This window comes from Rhodnius prolixus, unplaced genomic scaffold (genome assembly GCF_049639745.1).
Source record: "Rhodnius prolixus isolate KJV_2025 unplaced genomic scaffold, Rpr scaffold_6, whole genome shotgun sequence".
Taxonomy (NCBI): Eukaryota; Metazoa; Arthropoda; class Insecta; order Hemiptera; family Reduviidae; genus Rhodnius; species Rhodnius prolixus.
Genome location: NW_027411634.1, coordinates 5,417,907 through 5,436,449, shown reverse-complemented (window position 1 = coordinate 5,436,449; position 18,543 = coordinate 5,417,907). Strand labels below are relative to the sequence as shown.

Sequence of the window (18,543 nt, the reverse complement as noted above, 5' to 3'; positions counted from 1 at the left end):
TTTTACCAAAATTTTGTTAAAAAAGTTTTTGTTTATTTACGGTGAGTACAAAAAATTAACAAAGTCACCTAGTTAAAAGTATTCTGTGAAGGAATCGAAAAATGTTCACATTTGTCTCAAGTTCATGAATTCGGTGCCGGACAGAAGACTGTCTCGAAAGACATGGTTTTCTCCTCGTAGATTACTTCATCGATTGTCTGCAAAATTCTGCGTCTGAACATTCTTAATTGTTGATTAGTCATTTGTTCTAGTTCAGGTACAAGACCCAATAGGAACATCTTGATACGATCTGATCTCTCTTTTTCGGTTGCTGTTGACAGTTTTGCTTTCTTCGCTTGAAATTCTTCTTCTGCAGCCGAATTATCTTCTTCTGCAGCCGAATTATCTTCTTCATCGCTTGAACTACGTTTTATTGGTCCTGGTAATAGAATGTGGGATGATTGACTGCTTTCTGGTTGTTGAATCGATGACGTGGACGTTGTTTCCTGTGATTGAGAATGATTGTTTCCAATTTGATTCGGATCTTTTAATGGATCTGCTGGTAATTTAGTTGTTCTTCTGCTTCTGATTTGGATAAACGGTAATGTGAACTTCATCGCTTCTGCCATATAATAAGGTCTGGACTTCATTTCTCCAGTACCTGTAAGAACAGGTTTCATGTGGCGCATATAGACTGCTCGCAGATTTCTCCATTTTTCTTTGCACTCAAATGCTGAAACAAAGAAATATGTCTCGTGTTATTTATTACAAAGGAAAATGCTGTTCAAATAAGTGCCTTTCCGGGTTTAACTACAGTTTCCTCTCACATCAAATTTATTTCTAAAAAATCCAGAATTTACAGAAAAAGATCGTCATCTGAAAGTACCAGTTTGCTAAAGAGATGTCACTCTTTATCTGGAATTGTTTCGTAACTGGCTCCGTTATGCCCTAAATTTCATATAGACTACGCATACATCGGTCTAAATAACTGTAATGTTTTTTTACATTGTCAGGTACCCAATCAGGACAAAGGGCACATCAACCTTTAAGGTTTAAAACAAATTAAAATTGTTAATAAGTAAAACCAATTGGAGTGGGCAACTTAGAAACATTCAGGAATCACTCATTTTTTCTGTTTTTAAATATTATTTATGGTTAATATTTGTTTGACTATAAAACTTGAATTAGGCACCAAATTTATGGTGACTGGGTTTATAAATAAGAACGAGGGCTAAAAACTATATTTTGATAGGACAAAAAACTAATTTAATTTCTTTTATACAAGGTGATCCATTTAAAACGCACTAATCGCTAATAACTTTTTACAATTTTAGTTAGAGTTAAGTTTTAAAACTAGGAGATTGAAGTGAATGATAAGTTAGAGCTTTTTGGGGTGCTGTAAGTTATAGTCTTGATGGGTATTCATACCGTAACTTTATCAGATCTTTAGTTAAACTGATGAGGAAAATTTAAATGTTTCAGAAACCTTCAATAATATAATTTTTCAAGATAAAAAAGTTCAAATAAGATCGATTTCTGAGTAGATGATCCAAATGAGATTATCTCAATATCCAGAGTCAAACGGTCCATCAAATTGTATTCAAACTCTAAATTTGGGCAACACATTTAATTCTCTTGGATGGTAATACCGTACAATTACGTAAAATAGCATTTTAAATAGAAGCCAATTCCATCCAGTTCTTCAGAGTTGCCCTAAAATTGCTTTTTAATGGGAAAAAGTTCCAGGCCAAATTTTATGGCATTCAAGATCGAGTAGTTTTCATTTTCCGGTCTGTGCCATTTTTTTAAGCCTCTTAATTTTAGAAATTCTTTTTTAATTATCATCTGTTGGGTAATAATTTATTAGCGATCTTACAGATCCATAAAAAGGTCGGTCACCTTAGGAAGTAAGTCTAGCCCAGGGGTCCCCAAACATTTTACACAGGGGGCCAGTTCACTGTCCCCACAGACCGTTAGGGGGCCAGACTATAAAACATGTGCATATCTTATAATACAATATTTAAAATAAAGAACAAGTAAACTTAAATCAACAAACTGTCCAGTATTTTAATGGGAACTAAGGGGACTGTTTTTTGGCTAATGAAATGGTGAATGTCCTGTTTAGTTATACAGAGCTTTGCCGTTCTTCATAGTTCTGCTGTTATTTCAAACTGTTTCCGGAGCCGTGAAGCTAGCATCCCGTGTCACCGGAAGTAGTGCTGTACGTGAGCGACGCTGCCACATACAGTACTCCAGGAGCACCTGTGCTCTTCTCTCACACGCCAATGAAAGAGGGTGCCCCTTCCGGAAGTGCGGCAGGGGGCCGGATAAATGACTTTGGGGGGCCGCATGTTGCCCGCGGGCCGTAGTTTGAAGAGCGTTTAGTCTAGCCCGACAGTACGCTATGATTATTCCCCAAAATGAAAGATAGTCGTCAAAGTCGCAAAAAAATAAAAATGATAAAAGGGTTACTTAAAATGTAGGGACTTCCGGTAGAGTTATTTTTAACGCTAAGTTTTGATCGTTAAGATTTAGTGACCCAAACGAAGTTAAAAAGTTACCGAGTTCCCGTTTTGGTTTTTCGTTTTAGTGTTAGGTTGCTTTATAAATCGCGTGTACACACAAAACGCTCAACAGAATTTGATGGCATGATCACTATACTTTTGACCCGGAAAATAGTAAACAAAAAATAGTTTTTTTTTTTTCTGCTAGCAACAAAATGGCCGAAACATTAAATGAGTTATTAAAGAACTAACTAATAAGAAAAGCTTTTACATACCTGGTAGATTAACTGCACGACCAACTTTACTCCAAGCTTTGTCCGTCAAATCTTTACGCGAATATTCTGGCAATCTAGTATTATATAATAATGGATATTTTTCAACTTCTTGTACTAATTTTATATTAAATAATTGTTCATTCATGTTGGTGAGACTACAAAAAAAATCAATATGGCGTACACTGTGTTAGTTCTATACTCACCATTGACTTGTAGTGGGTTCGTCCCCAACTAGTTGTTAACTGGTCTGTCAGCGCTGTTCAGCGGATGTGCACTGAACTAGACTACAATGATTGGGTGTAACAACTTAGTACAAAGTTAGTCAAAAGAGAGTTCTTTACTACGTTAGTGTGGTTGGCAGTATCAATTTATTCTTTTTTAATTTATTTAATAAATAATATTATATTTGACGTATTTCCGGCCACAGATTAAATATTGTCCGTGTATATACTAAAAAAAAAATAATAAATTGGTCTATTATACATTTAAAAAAAATCCACGACGTACTATTTAAACAAACACGTTTAAAAACACTTTTAATGGTTGCCGACATTATACACTTAGAAGAACCGTACATCTCACTAAGAAGGCATTTCGGTTTGCCCTCTTCAACCCTCTCTCCTCAACGTGTTTTTGTTTGAAAAATTATTATTATTATTTATTTAATTATTTATTTCTTGCTTGGACATAAAAAAAATACCGAAAGGTAGGTACGTCAAAATATTTCGAGTCTTCATAATACAAAAAGTAAACAAAAATTTTAAATGGCTGTGATACACATAAATAATTTACGAACTGAGCCGACACTGAACTTTAAACTGACAATAATACTGTTCACTTCAGTTCAAAAATCTCCAGGTCACCAGTTTTCCTCAGTGAATTCTGTTACACTAGAAAAACAGTTGGTTATTACAAATTTTTTAAAAAAATTATCTCAAACTTTGGAAAAATAGTTAAAATGAAAAATCTTTCAAAAATAACTTTGCACCTTCTGTTCACAGTTTTTTTTTTTTTAACCCATAATAGGTTGCGTTTCCTGGAGGCTAATTTGAACTTTTTCGAAATACCTTTATTCGTACTTAGCTAGATTTTCCGAGAAACTTAGCGAGAAACAGCTGACCTCAGATACTCCAATTAGTTTTATCGAAAAAATCAAAATAAAAACCCTTGAGACTGGATATTTAGTCCAAACAACACAATTCAATTCCTAGAGCATAAGTAATGAACGATTGATTCTCTGTTCAATTTAACTGTTCCCACAGTCTTTTTATTTCTCTTTGAATACGAGGGTCGTTTGAAAAGTCCGTGCAAAAATAAAAACTACTTAATTTTTTGGGGTAAACCTTTTTTAATTTTTCAACATAGTCTCCTTGTAGGCTTATACACTTCGTCCAACGCTGCTCTAGTTTGTTGATCCCTTCCGAATATTAGAATTTGTCCAAGTCTGAAAAATAGCCATTCGTTTCTGCAATCACCTCCTCGTTTAAATAAAATCTTTTTCCCGCCAGCCATTTCTTCATATTGGGGAACAAATAGTAGACCGAGGGAGCCAAGTCTGGAGAATAGGGGGATGTGAAACGAGTTGGAACCCTATTTCCATTAATTTTGCGACCACAACTGCTGAGGTGTGAGCTGGTGCGTTGTCGTGATGGAAAAGGACTTTTTTGTGGGCCAATCGTGGGCGTTTTTCTTGCAGCTCGGTTTTCAAACGGTCCAATAACGATGAATAATATGCACCTGTAATAGTTTTACCCTTTTCCAGATAGTCGATGAGGATTATTCCTTGCGAATCCCAAAAGACAGTCGCCATAATCTTTCCGGCCGAAGGAACGGTCTTCGCCTTTTTTGGCGCAGATTCCCCCTTGGTAACCCATTGTTGTTTAGATTGTTCTTTGGTCTCAGGAGTGTAGTGATGTAACCATGTTTCATCCACAGTGACGAAACGACGCTTAAAGTCCTGCGGATTCTTCTGGAACAGCTGCAAACCGTCCTTGCAACACTTCACACGATTTCGTTTTTGGTCAAGCGTGAGCAATCGCGGCACCCATCTTGCGGATAGCTTTGTCATGTCCAAATGTTGATGCAAAATATTATGTACCCGTTCATTCGAGATACCCACAGCACTAGCAATCTCACGCACCTTCACTCTTCTGTCATCCATCACCATATCATGGACTTTATCAATGATTTCTGGAGTAGTAACCACAACAGGGGCGTCCAGAACGTTCAGCGTCACTTGTGCCCTTATGGCCACTCCGAAAATTTTGAAAGCACTTATAAACTGTTCTAATCGAAGGTGCAGAGTCACCATAATGTTTATCAAGCTTCTCTTTAGTCTCCTGAGGCGTTTTGCCTTTCATAAAGTAGTGTTTAATCAACACACGAAATTCTTTTTCGTCCATTTTTTGAAAATCACTCGACTTCCTCGATTCAAACGAATGCCAAACACAAAGAAATAGACCGATCTGGCTGAAACTTGGAGTGTGTTCTTCCAAGAGATGCTACTAACTAAATATAACCTCGATACGCGCCAGTGGTGCTATCTCTCTGACTTTGCACGGACTTTTCAAACGACCCTCGTATAAACATCTTATTTATTGTAGACTTATTTTAAGATTTACCCCCAAATATGTCTTAACATGCTTAACGTGTAAACTTAAACATAAATTTGGTATTCATAAAATGTAGGTAAACTTGGAGATTACAATTAGTTGTTACTAGATAGACCAGTTCTGCATAACAATCGAAACACACATTGTACACTTTACAGCTTAATAAAAGTTTAAGCTACAAAAAAGAAGTTTAATTCATTAACAAGCTTTTTTATTTAAGCCAACAAACGTTTGATTTCTCTTTCGGCTTATTTAGTTTTTATTTTAAAACAATATTTTATTTAAACCAAAATATTTTTTAATTTTGTTAATTTTTAAAGATCACCTCCTCAATGTCGATTAAAAGTTTCTTTGAATTGGAAAAAAAAGAAAAGAAAAAAAAGATAATAATAAGGTGTAGGAGGTGTTAGATAGAAAGTATCCGCACACGAAGATCCAAATCTACCTTTAGGTTGTTGGTTCGAAACCGTTAAGTCAGTAAATTTTATCCACTATCTCCACAATAATCAAAATACGTGCCAAGTTTTAACCTCTTCTCGCTTTTTAAAGATTTGCTAGTGTGAATTCTCACTTACTTCAAATAGATGTAACTAAAACATTATTTTAGTTGATATTATCTAACATAGAACCTTCATTTATTTATTTATTTACTTTAAGATTTTCATCCATCATCAGATGGCGACGTAGAGGATTCATTTTCACTTAGGTATATTGTGTCTGTAGTTGTGTACTTGTTAGATTTATAATTTTTTTTATCAGAGGATGTTGATTTTAGAGAGGGTTTAAACAGCTGCAACGGCACGATTTTTAATTAATTGGCAGCCATTATGGTCTTATTGTCATAAACAAATATAATATTGAAGTCAGCTGTTTATATATGCTCATGATACATATGTTTATGTATATATGATATATGATATGTTTGCATGATAATGTTTGTTTGTATGATGTATATTTGATATCTGATATATGTTTATGTATGGTTAGGATCATGCCAAATTTTAGACGTGGAGTTTTTACTGAAATTATGACCTGTGTGAGTCCGAAAAAAGGGCATGTGGAAGGTGTTAATTTGAGTCTGCTTTAGGACATATTTTACTTCGTGCATTCTATAGATTCATTCAATTACTCTTCTTTCTTAATTAGCTCGCTGCCACAGGGTAGCTCTGGAATAAAGGATAGACATTATCCTTGCCTCTTTTCTCCAATAGGACGTCTTTCTCATTTCCTTCAAAACCACATGTGCTTGAACTCACTCTATTGGTTCTGGTATTATATATTCTTCGGCTCTTGATGTTTTTTTTGTTCTTTTACCTTCTGCTGAAACGTCAAGTGATAGTTTTTCCAATATAATTAGTCTTAGTCTTAAATAGTCTTTTAAAGAAAACTCATTAGCTCATCGATCACAATGCTTCCTCTATCCAGTTATAAGAGAAAGACAATAAGAGATTTTACGTCATCTTCTTAATATAGATCGTCTTCAAAGAATTCTTATTCCATTGGTTGTAAACTTATTTAAGCTGGTTAATTCAAAAGATGATAAATTGTTTCTCATAAACAATAAGAAGCAGTTTTATTTTTCTTTTTAATTTTTATTACAATAATAATAATATTACTTTATTGTTAGCAGTCTGCGTATAGTTGTCATAACTAGAACATTACAGGCAATAGTTATAGATTAATATGGTATGAAGGCCACCTGTTTAAAAGAAAAATTCATTAGTACATTAATAAAAATTTGTTTTAAATTCATTTGGGTAGATGCTGTGTTGTGTTTGTGCGTGAGTATGAATGATAGAGAGAGGGGGGGGGTGATGGAGACCGGAAGCATTATGTTAAAAATCAAACATACAAAATCACAGCCAACTAAACTCAGTAATTCCGGTTTTGATACGTTTGTCGAATTTGTAGGCTAAAATCTATCTCCAGTGTTTCAACTTTATTGCAGAGATTTTTTAGTTTTTGCCCTCCCCCATTTCCGCCTCTTTTTTTAGGCGTGCTTTACGTCAAACTACTACAAAGTTGGTGTCATGGGCGGAGGCGGCTAGCAATCATACTTTACAGCAAATTTCTCACATCAACCATTAAATAGAATCCAAGACCTAATAAAGGGGAATCGAATCCACTAACCAACAATACATCTTAACTTTGCGGGTCTAGCCTCTAACCGCCTAACATACTTTACTGTAAATTTCTCATGTTAACCATTAAATAGAATACAAGACCTAGACAGGGGAATCGAATCCACTAACCAACAATACATCTTAGCTTTGCGGGTCTAGTCTATAACCACCTAACATACTTTACTGTAAATTTCTCATATTAACCATTAAATAAAATACCAGCCCTAGACTGAGGAATCAAATCCACTAACCAACAATACATCTTAGCTTTGCGGGTCTAGTCTATAACCGCCTAACATATTTTACTGCAAATTTCTCATATTAACCATTGGGTATATAGCCTAGTACTGCAATGCATCTTAGCTTTGTGGGTCTTGCCATCCCCGTTTTCTTATTTCGAAAAATCTTATTGTCTAGTCTCAGTCTTGATGTAAAAAAAGAAGCCTGAAATCAAGAATGTGATGGTGTCAATGTTGATAGATGGATAATGTTTTTTCGGGGAGCTTTTATAGGGCATTTAATTTCTGTATTCCTAAAAGAATGCAAAGCAGATGTCTAGATAGCATAAATTATAGTAATATAATGTAGAATTTGTAGTTTAACAAGGTGAAAATTTCCTAGAAATAAAGGTTTAAAGCTTACAAATAATATAGGTGATCCCTAAAACCGAATGTGCGTAGAATGAACAACAGCTTCTATGGGTGAAGCGCGTATGTCCGGTCGACAATATGTGGGTCGAGCCGTATAATGGCTAAGTACACAAACGGTGGGAGGGGGGGCTGCCCACTCTTGCGGGTACTAGTAGCTAACTGTGAGCGAGGTGTCGTCATGTACGTGAGGCACGACGATGTACGCTTTAACACGTGAGACACACGTGTGCGCTTGTTGTGCACATGTTTAGCTCGTGCGGTACTGGAGTGGTAACGCAGACTCCCTCTATCTGCTGCCTCCTATTCCAACAAACACACCCAGTTTTGCCTAAAACTCCTTCTGTGTTTTTTTTTTTGTGCCCAGTATCCTGTAACTGCCACTGGACGTAGAGGATCCCCCGCTGATTAACAAGATCGTCGACCCTCTATTTTTTGCTGCTCTACTAGAGTTCTTGTCTAGTGTTAAAATGGAACACATGTTCGGTCCCAAGTTATTTTCTAACTAGCCCTTCATAGTAATATGCAATTCTTTTTTTCTCATTTCATCCTTCTTTATTTGCCAGGACTGTTAGGTAATGAAACTTTTTATGTGTCTTATTATCTTTTATATTTTCTCTTACTCCATTTAAGAGGAAGTATTGCGATCGAGTCGGCTATTCTATATTGGGTTTTCACCGTACAATTTTGAGGTTCCCTGTAGTACTCCCTTCCACTGATGCCTGGTGTGCCTCATCCTCCAGCACCTCTACTTGATACGTCAACTCACCCAGATGTAGCGTATGAAGTTACCATGCCCAATCTTTTCTCTTAATTCATCCTTCTTCACCAAAGCTTAGCCCAAGATATTTTAGAGAAAATTTACCCAAATTCAGGATACAGAGAATTCTAAATTGGTTTCAACTCCAACACCTAGTAACCAGCTTGGCCAAAGAATCTTCAAGAAGAGCGGCTAGCTGGTCGCTGAAGAGATAAAACTCCCTGGTGCAACTCTCTTACCTTATTCTGTGTATTGGCTCCCTTAAATTATGGAACCCAGGCACTTCCTAGAGAGTTCAATCAAGGAAGAATGGAGAAAGCCAGTATTTTGAAGGAAATCCTCTTCCAGAGCGTGGATTAAGCCTCTTAACACAGAACCATCCCCAAAATTGAACCCCAAATTCTGGGTGGGTTCTAGTGAGAAGAGCCCACCTAATCTTTCCAGCTTTCAAAGGAAATCCTAACAGAATGGGATACCGGCAATTTCTGGTAACTTCTTATAATTAAACACTCAAACAAAAAAAATTATTGGTTATATGTTTTCTACTGTGAGAACTTTTCAATATACCTGGATACTCTGTTCCGGGGATGCTGACAATATTGGTTTACGTTCAATATTCTAATAGTGTGCCGGCCCTCACCTAATTATAATAATAATCATAATTCATTGTTGTTACGCCCCTGTCGTGTCTTGGGGGGCCTACCATTGTAGACAGTCTTCCATTATCTTATTCTAGAATTTATCCTTGTCACTTCTGACCAAGAAATATTCCTGACACAAGTATCTTTTCTGACATTATCTTCTCATCGTTGGGCCTCCTTTTTTTCTTAGTCGTCCAAACTTCAAGGTGGGTGCCTCCTGAATATAAAATCAAAATTTGTCGAGTGTTCTTCTTGATATACATATCAAGATCTTCCACTGACTAACTTCATGAATATTTCAATTAAATTGAAAGTAATAGTAATATATAATTATAATACATCCAGCTGCTGGCCCTCAGATTTTTCTCTTCCTAGGAGCTTCTTACAGCTCACTGTCCAGTGATGGGCAGTGTTGTCTGTAACGAGAGAACACTGTCCGGAGGTCGGCAGTGCACTGGAAAAAGCTCTTAAATTTTGTATTCAATTCGGATAAAGTTTCAGCGCTTGAGGCATATAGATTTTGTTTTTTTTTTTACATATTTTTGCGAATTTTTACTATATTTAGTCACATTGCTGGGTAACTTATATACGGCTTATCACCTTTAGAGTATTATCTAGCCATTATCTCCTTTGAAGTAGCACTTCTATAACATATCAGCCACTGATAAGAGCAAAAACCTCTTGCCCAAATCTTATGCAAATATTGAAAGGCGACTTATCTAAGCCCCACACCCAGCAAACTCAAGATCAGTACAATATTAAGTAAGAAGATATATTATTTGTGATAGTATTTATTTTTAAGTTAAAGCGGGTCCAATATCTGTGGTTATTGTTGGCTACCTGGAGCTTTTTTTCTGTGCATTGTCAAACTGCTGGAACAATGTTGTCTCGTTAACTGTCCACCACCGGACACAGGTAGCTGTAAGAAGTTCCTGAGGAAGAAAGAATCTAAGGAGTCAAGCAAGCTTGATTCGAACCCACTGACATAATCCCTTCTCGCTTTTCAATAATAATGATTTTTTAACAGAGGATGTTGCTAAAATATTGTCAAAGTTATCTTCTGGAGAAATATTGGCTCTTCTATCTTTTAAGGCAATAGCTAATATCCCTTTATTTCCTTGCAAAAAAAGGTGGCCGTAAACGGGTGTACTGTGTAGAAGATGTAGGGATTATATTCTGGAATGTTTGCTAAATTTAGGTCTATTTAGGGGACTGATTCTTGGGAGGAGGTCACTAGGCATCCTGTAATGGGTGAAAATTTGTATTCGCCGTTTATAATCATAGATTATGTGTGATCATATTTACAGGAAACCATACGAACCTCTTGAAAACGGAAATTCCCGGAGCCAAAAAAAGTAATAATAATTTTAAAGAAAGTAGCCAAGTCCCTGATTTTATACAAAAGCTTTAATGTTGTGTTTCCTCTGCTTGCATCTAAACAATTATCTGACTTCCTGCCCCCACCAAAAAAAAAAAAAATTATATTTACGTACTCCGTGAATCTCGGAGTACCTGATAACCGTTTAAAACTCTAAAACGATAATGTGCACGATCCCAGTACGCCCTTTTTTTAAATTTTATTTTAAAATTAAAAAAACAAACAATTTTTCTGTTATTATTATTTCTTGCGAGTTTGATCTTACGAGTTCTTGGGGCTAAGATTGAAGTTTGGTTGGGGCTCTTCTTCTCCCCAGCAAATGTGTCTAATGACTGTTTCCCCCTCTAAACACTTAGTAAACATTCCTGGTGGTTTCCCTTTACAACGTCACTCTCTCCCTAAAGACAGTCTCTGCTTTCCTAGCAATAAGAGGCTGTATTACTATTTGTTCAGGTATTGATTAACTTGTTTAATAATAATAATAATAAAAAGGAATCCTAGTTGTACGATTGGAATTCCTTGTTACTCCTTGCGCTGAATATAATCAAGAACTAAACCACGGTCTGGAAATATATTGGCTAATAGCCCAGTCCATAGCTCTAATTTTATAACTTCTTCAGTTAAATTCTCGCAACTATTATTAACTATATCTCGGTCTTTAGAGTTCCTTTGGAGCTAGCTACAGCTCACTGTCGGCCTCCGGACAATGTAACAAGGGAACATTGTGGGCAAAAAGAGCTTTACAGTTTACATTTATGATGGTTTCGTTATCGGTACTGTTGTTGATAGATTATCTTTAGTAATATTAAGGAGCGGTCAAAAATTATGTAATAATAACAACAATTTTTGACCGCTCCTCAATATTCCTAAGGATAATTAAAATATTTTTAAGGCAATTTTTTCTAAGGTGCTTTGAAATTGAGAATAAATTTAGCCGAGCAATTTTTAGGTTTATGTATAATAATACTTCCATTTAAGTTAGTTTTAACAGGATAGTTATGTAGTTGAAGGAAAAAGAAGGGAAAACTGTGTCTTTTAACTTACTTTAAAAAAAAAAATAAAAAGAAATACCCCCCTAAAGTGGTTGGTAGCAGGAAAAGCCGTTTTACTTATTCCTAAACTCAACTAACTTCTTTAGCTTTCCAAAGACTTTAGCTTTGTAAAAGTACCATTAAGGTAAACCACTTGGAATTGCTAAAAATGTTCGTGTGTAACTTAAACGGATTGAAGTAATTTTTTTTTCTTTTTCTTTTTAAAAAATTTTCTTGCTGCAAAATAGAAGAAGTATTTTATCTTATAAATTTAATTAAGACAATTTGAGAAAAAATTTAATATTGAACACATGAAAATAAAGAAAAGGTTTTCACTTTCTCATTATAATTGATCCGGATACACCAATCTGGTGAATACCGCCTAACATACTTTACTATAAATTTCTCATATTAACCATTAAATAAAATGTACACCTAGACCAGGGGAATCGAATCCACTAACCAACAATACATCTTAGCATTGCGGGTCTAGCCTCTAACCGCCTAACATACTTTACTATAAATTTCTCATATTCATCATTGAATAAAAGTCAAAGCCTAGACCAGGAATCGAATCCACTAACCAACAATACATCTTAGCTTTGCGGGTCTAGCCTCTAACCGCCTAACATACTTTACTATAAATTTCTCATATTAACCATTAAATAAAATGTACACCTAGACCGGGAATCGAATCCACTATCCAACAACACATCTTAGCTTTGCGGGTCTAGCCTATAACCGCCTAACATACTTTACTATAAATTTCTCATATTAACCATTAAATAAAATGTACACCTAGACCGGGAATCGAATCCACTAACCAACAATACATCTTAGCATTGCGGGTCTAGCCTCTAACCGCCTAACATACTTTACTTTTACTATAAATTTCTCATATTAACCATTAAATAAAATGTACACCTAGACCAGGGGAATCGAATCCACTAACCAACAATACATCTTAGCATTGCGGGTCTAGCCTCTAACCGCCTAACATACTTTACTATAAATTTCTCATATTCATCATTGAATAAAAGTCAAAGCCTAGACCAGGAATCGAATCCACTAACCAACAATACATCTTAGCTTTGCGGGTCTAGCCTCTAACCGCCTAACATACTTTACTATAAATTTCTCATATTAACCATTAAATAAAATGTACACCTAGACCGGGAATCGAATCCACTATCCAACAACACATCTTAGCTTTGCGGGTCTAGCCTATAACCGCCTAACATACTTTACTATAAATTTCTCATATTAACCATTAAATAAAATGTACACCTAGACCGGGAATCGAATCCACTAACCAACAATACATCTTAGCATTGCGGGTCTAGCCTCTAACCGCCTAACATACTTTACTTTTACTATAAATTTCTCATATTAACCATTAAATAAAATGTACACCTAGACCGGGAATCGAATCCACTAACCAACAATACATCTTAGCATTGCGGGTCTAGCCTCTAACCGCCTAACATACTTTACTATAAATTTCTCATATTCATCATTGAATAAAAGTCAAAGCCTAGACCAGGAATCGAATCCACTAACCAACAATACATCTTAGCATAGCAGGCTTATATCCTTGTCTGTAATTGTTTTACAAAATTTATCAGTTGATATACTAATGATTACATTTCTTTTGTTTCAGGTAAGTCAGTTCAGTTTTAGAATAGAATACTTTCATGTAAGTAAATTCTTAAGTAATTGCCGTCTAAGTTTATAAGTCAAATTATATTACGTCATATGTTGTGGTCGTGTTATCGGTGACGGATTATTTGTAACTGTATTCAAGGCTGATCTTTCAAAGATTAATTAATACAATCTAGATTCGTGCAAATTGGGAGATGTGAAGGATTTGTACTGACAGGTGTATTTTTCTTATGTTCATCTATAAAAACCAATAAAAGTCGACGTAAGATATTAATGTGTAATCCAAATTGTTTGATTAAACGCTTAAGAGTCTAGACATTAATAGTTTTTTGACAGATTACATCCTGCTTTTTAAGATGGTATTTCTTGGTGTCTAAACTAAACTTCTTTAGGCTTTTCTTGCTTTGGTTTTAGCAACTTCGCAGTAGATTCTTGCTGATTAACTTTAGCTCTGAACAGGGCTTCTTATTCGCATAGATTTTAGTGTGATCTTAACCTTTAAGCGTCGATAGATGGTCTAATTTAAGGGCTTTATTTGAATTTTTTTTAGATTCCCGTAGGATTTGGCTTGTCATAGCTTGTCACAAACAGCTCACTTCTAACTTCTGTTCTGTCATTAAATTTTGGTAGGTCCGCAGTTTTGGATAAAATTATCATTGTCTTCTTTTCATCGGACATCAGATTCGAAAAGATGTTTTCAAAGCTTGAGGGGTTGAAAGATTTTACCCCTTAAGTACCAAACCGTCAACGATTCTTAGCAGAACCAGTTCAGTCTGTCTTACTTCGTCCAGGACTGATCGTTCGCATTTGCAACTTCTTTTGATGATTTACTTTTAATGATAGGCTGATTTAGAGTTAAGCAGCTGCTAAAATGAGCTAGCTGAAACGTTTAAAAATATGCCTTTCACTCCCAAAATAAAGCTCACCGAAATAATTATGCCTACTTTTTTCAGGTGGACATTTACGTCCAACTGCTTAATTTTAGGAATATTGGTTAGTGGCAACTAAAAAACGTACTTTACTATAAGTACCTTTTATTAACCATAAATTAAAATGCAAGTCCTTATGTGGGAATCGCCTCAAATCGCTTGGCTATCGATGACGCCTCATCCAAATAAGTGCTTACTCAAATTAATAGATAAATTGAAAATATGGAGTTACATCCGCCCCTTTACTGACAAAACGAGTTCATAAAATTAAATCGCTACCATTAAACCAAATATCAGCTATTCATGTTTTAATAAAATGCAATAAAAGTGTTGATCGCCCTAAAATATAACGCCTAGGAATGAATAGAAGATTAACGTTGATTGGTTTTAATAGGTAAAATATTCCCATATTTTAGTTTAGGAACATAAAATAGTATTTGTGCAAAGCTTACGTTGGGGATAGTTAGGCGGCGTATATTAGCTATAAATGTTTAATACAGTATCTCTGGCGTTAACTTATACTGTATTACAGTTTAACAAGGTCATATTGGTAGCTGGCTGTGTTAAGCTAGCTAGCTAACTAGGTAGGTAGCGCAACATAAGACTCGGTGTTTATGGTCATGCCCTAAATGTTGTTGCACAACGCAGACAGTGTTGAGGTCATTCATTCATTCATAGTAGATTACTACGTAGTATGTTATTAGTATTGGTATTCACCTAATTACATCCATCTACCAGTAGGCTGTAAAATAATCTACTTATGTACATTTTTTTTTTTTTAATTTCTCTTTCTCCTGTAAGCAATACTTTCTCTTAGTAGCAGAAATATTATTTCCTTTTGCTGCCTTTCCGGGAGGGTCATAAATATGGTAATTTGATGAAAGTATATTTTCTCGGATTGCCACTTTAGATTAAACATGCGATCATCTAGCATGGGCATTGACTTACAAAGCTTTTCAATATTAGATCTGGGTTGTTGCAAAAAAAAAGTGACAGTCATAAAAGAGGATTTGCCCTATATTATAGGGAAAATTTGGGAATTTTATCTTTTATAGAAAAAGAGATACAGATAACAGTTACATGTGGCCAGGTAAGGCGAATAAGGCGGATGGCCTAAAACTGGGATGTTGTACTTGGCTAGAAACGTCTTGATAGACAGACAATGCAGAGTGAGCCGGTGCGTTGTCTTGATGGAGAACCCCGTGACTTGTTCTTCCGCAAATCGGGTCGTTTTTTCCTTACTCTTTCACGGAGTTGAGCAAGCACCTCACGCGGCAGTATTGCTGATTAATTATAATCGATATTTTCATCCGTTTTGGACGTGGAAGGGCGACCCGGGCGGTCATCATCTCCGACGTCTTCTCTCGGCCATCTTGGAAACGCTTGAATCACTCAAAAAACTCGCGCACGTGATTAACATTCATCACCATAAACTTCTTTTAGTAAAAGATAAGTTTCAGTAGCGGTTTCACCCAAGTTTTGATGTGAAATTTCACGACAATTCGTTGGTCTACTACATGTGTAGTATCATGTTTTCGGCGAAACGATACTAACACCTCTAGTACACAAACGGCGGTTCCGGTCAGACAGATTTCTCTACAAACACGTGAGACGCTGTTAAATCGAAAGAGAAGGCTTTACGCTGCACACATGTCGGTCGTTAGGATTTGGCGCATGCATAGTTCTTCTGTAGCAGCATCAGTCTCGTTATTTAGTAGCCACACCTACCGGACAGTTTTAATACTGAAACACCTGTACGATAGGTAACTGGATAAAATGTTTGGCAGAGTTGGAGGGGATTAAAAAGTAGATTGTGAAAATAAATAAGTGTAAATGTACAGAAATCAGGTTTTTAAAGAGTATTTTTGTAGCTGAAGTATTCCTTTTGAACTTAGATAGTAACTCGGTGTCAATAGATTACTGAAGTTTGAATGAGATTTTGAGATAATTCCAATGCTGCTGATGTTCATAGGGCAGCTTCCTTCAACAACCATTCAAGAACTTGGTTACTATTGAAGTTCCAACTATGTTTATTCTCCAAAAAATCTATTTAAACAAAAAATTGTAAATTCTTAAACTGATATAAGACGTGGTAGTGTTCTCATTCAAAGTTATTTTAGGTTAGATTGCTGACTGCATAATTCTGACGCAATAAGGGACTAATGTAATGGTAACTAACTGCCTATTTGCCCTTCTTAGAGTATTTCTCCTCCCAGCTAGTAATTGATAACAAATTTAGGTCGCTTCTAATTTCTCTTTTAAGTTCATAGTCTTTTTTTTGGTCTTTCTAACAGTGACGACCTTTAGAAGAAGGTCTAGCTTAAAGATTTATTATTTAATACTAAATTAAGTAAGGGGTGTGGTCAAGTAGAATGAAAAATATTACTTAAAATATATTAATAATTTTTTTTTTCTTATTTCCGTAAAAAAGACTATTGTTATTTCCGGTTTATATATCCGGATTTACCAAGAAGTCTCCTGCTTATGAAAATACCTGTTATTAGAGAACATGCTTTTCTCTTGCTACAGATTTCGTTCAGCAAAGATTCGGCTTTGATGTAAGATGAAATCATAGCCCTCGTTAATCGTACTTGTGATTTAAAGTTTATTTTTTCGACTTTATAAAAATGGCACCCCCTGATTTTCAGTAAAAAAAAATTAATAAAACTATTTTTATCATTATTTTATAAATATTGCTAATTTCAATCATGATTTTTTATGTTTATTATGCCGCAGCATTCGACCTAGGGACTAGGTCTTCTTCAGGGCTTATTGTCTGTATAATATTTTTTACATTGTTATTGTTAAGTTTGGTGTATCCTTTCAGTTCATAAGCATAGAAGAGAGCATGCACCAAACTTTAAAGAATGTAAAATATTATACGAGTATAGACAATAAGTTAAATCGTTTTCTAAACTACGAGTACATTACTTTATACAAATTCACTTTAATCTTTAACTTGGCAGAATTTTATTTATTTTTAATATCAAAATAATATTCATACATAAAGTGAAGATTGACAGCTCATCAGTCTGGCCAACAGAAAAAAATACTAAACGTGCTTTCGAAAACTAAGAAATTACCTAAACATTCATATAAAAATATTGAGTTTGCCCTAAAAAAATAATGGCACCAGATTTTTTAAAATTCTGATGTACTTATCTCCACAGATACATTATCAAGAAAAGGATTAATACAATTATTGTAACTATTATGCATTGTAAAATATGTACAATAGCCCTAAAGATGACCTAGTCCCTAGGTCGAAAGCTCGGCATAATAAAGTTTTCATGACTGAAATTGGCAATAATCTTTCTTCCCATTGAGTTAATGAATCAGCCACCAAAATCATTGAACAATAATTTGTCTTTATCCTGTTTTCAATTTATTAGAAAGGGATTCAACTAAATGCTATAGTATTGTAATTCCCACTTCTAATATTAGAAATTTTAAGTTTTAGGCCAGACAATTATCCCCTTCAATACTTGTAGATAACAATAAGGAAGGGATTTTTCAAAAAAAAAAAAAAAATTAAAGGAACAGACACTGGATGGTGAAGGATTTTTTTTTTATTTATTTATTGAAAATACCATAATGGGAGCCTTGTTGTGTTGCTTGAGCCAAAACTGTTCTTCGTATTAGTGGGAGAGGAGTACAGGATAAAGAAGTAGATTGGGAATATCCAGGACAGTGTATGTCGGCGTCTTCTTTTGTAGTCTATGTGTTTATGTCAGGGTGCTTGGTTGGTGTCTTCGGGCACGTCTCCAACTTAGATCACTAGATTGCTTTTCCGTGACACCCTCTCCATTGGCGCGCCCAAGGTGCCAAACTATCTTCATACGCTTCCCCCCCACAACTTCTGGAAGGAGGAAATAAGAGGTACAAGTGCTGTGTGTGGGAGAGTGAGAAGGAAAAAATATTATTATCAAGATTTCCTTCATCACCTTTCTTAGTTCTTCTTTCCATTACTTCCGCCCTGCAACTACTTCCTAGTTTGAAGAT

The 18,543-nt window shown here is 35.3% G+C and overlaps 2 protein-coding genes across 10 annotated transcripts in view; one reads left to right on the top strand and one right to left on the bottom strand.

Moving 5' to 3' along the window:
- Sema5c (Semaphorin 5c) overlaps positions 1–18,543 on the top strand; it is a 407,260-nt gene that overhangs the window by 127,151 nt on the left and 261,566 nt on the right. The window lies entirely within an intron of this gene.
- LOC141460481 (uncharacterized) lies at positions 12–3,027 on the bottom strand. Its single transcript, XM_074140501.1, has 2 exons — positions 2,759–3,027; positions 12–712 (listed from the first exon to the last, which is right to left on the bottom strand). The coding sequence occupies exons 1-2, from the start codon at positions 2,901–2,903 to the stop codon at positions 123–125; spliced, it is 735 nt and encodes a 244-aa protein (XP_073996602.1). The 5' UTR covers positions 2,904–3,027; the 3' UTR covers positions 12–122.

Coding starts and splice junctions, on each gene's coding strand:
- LOC141460481 (XM_074140501.1), bottom strand. CDS start 2,903: ATGAATGAACAATTATTTAATATAAAATTAGTACAAGAAGTTGAAAAA. Junction 713..2,758: donor TCGTGCAGTTAATCTACCAG/GTATGTAAAAGC, acceptor TCTTTGTTTCAG/CATTTGAGTGCAAAGAAAAA.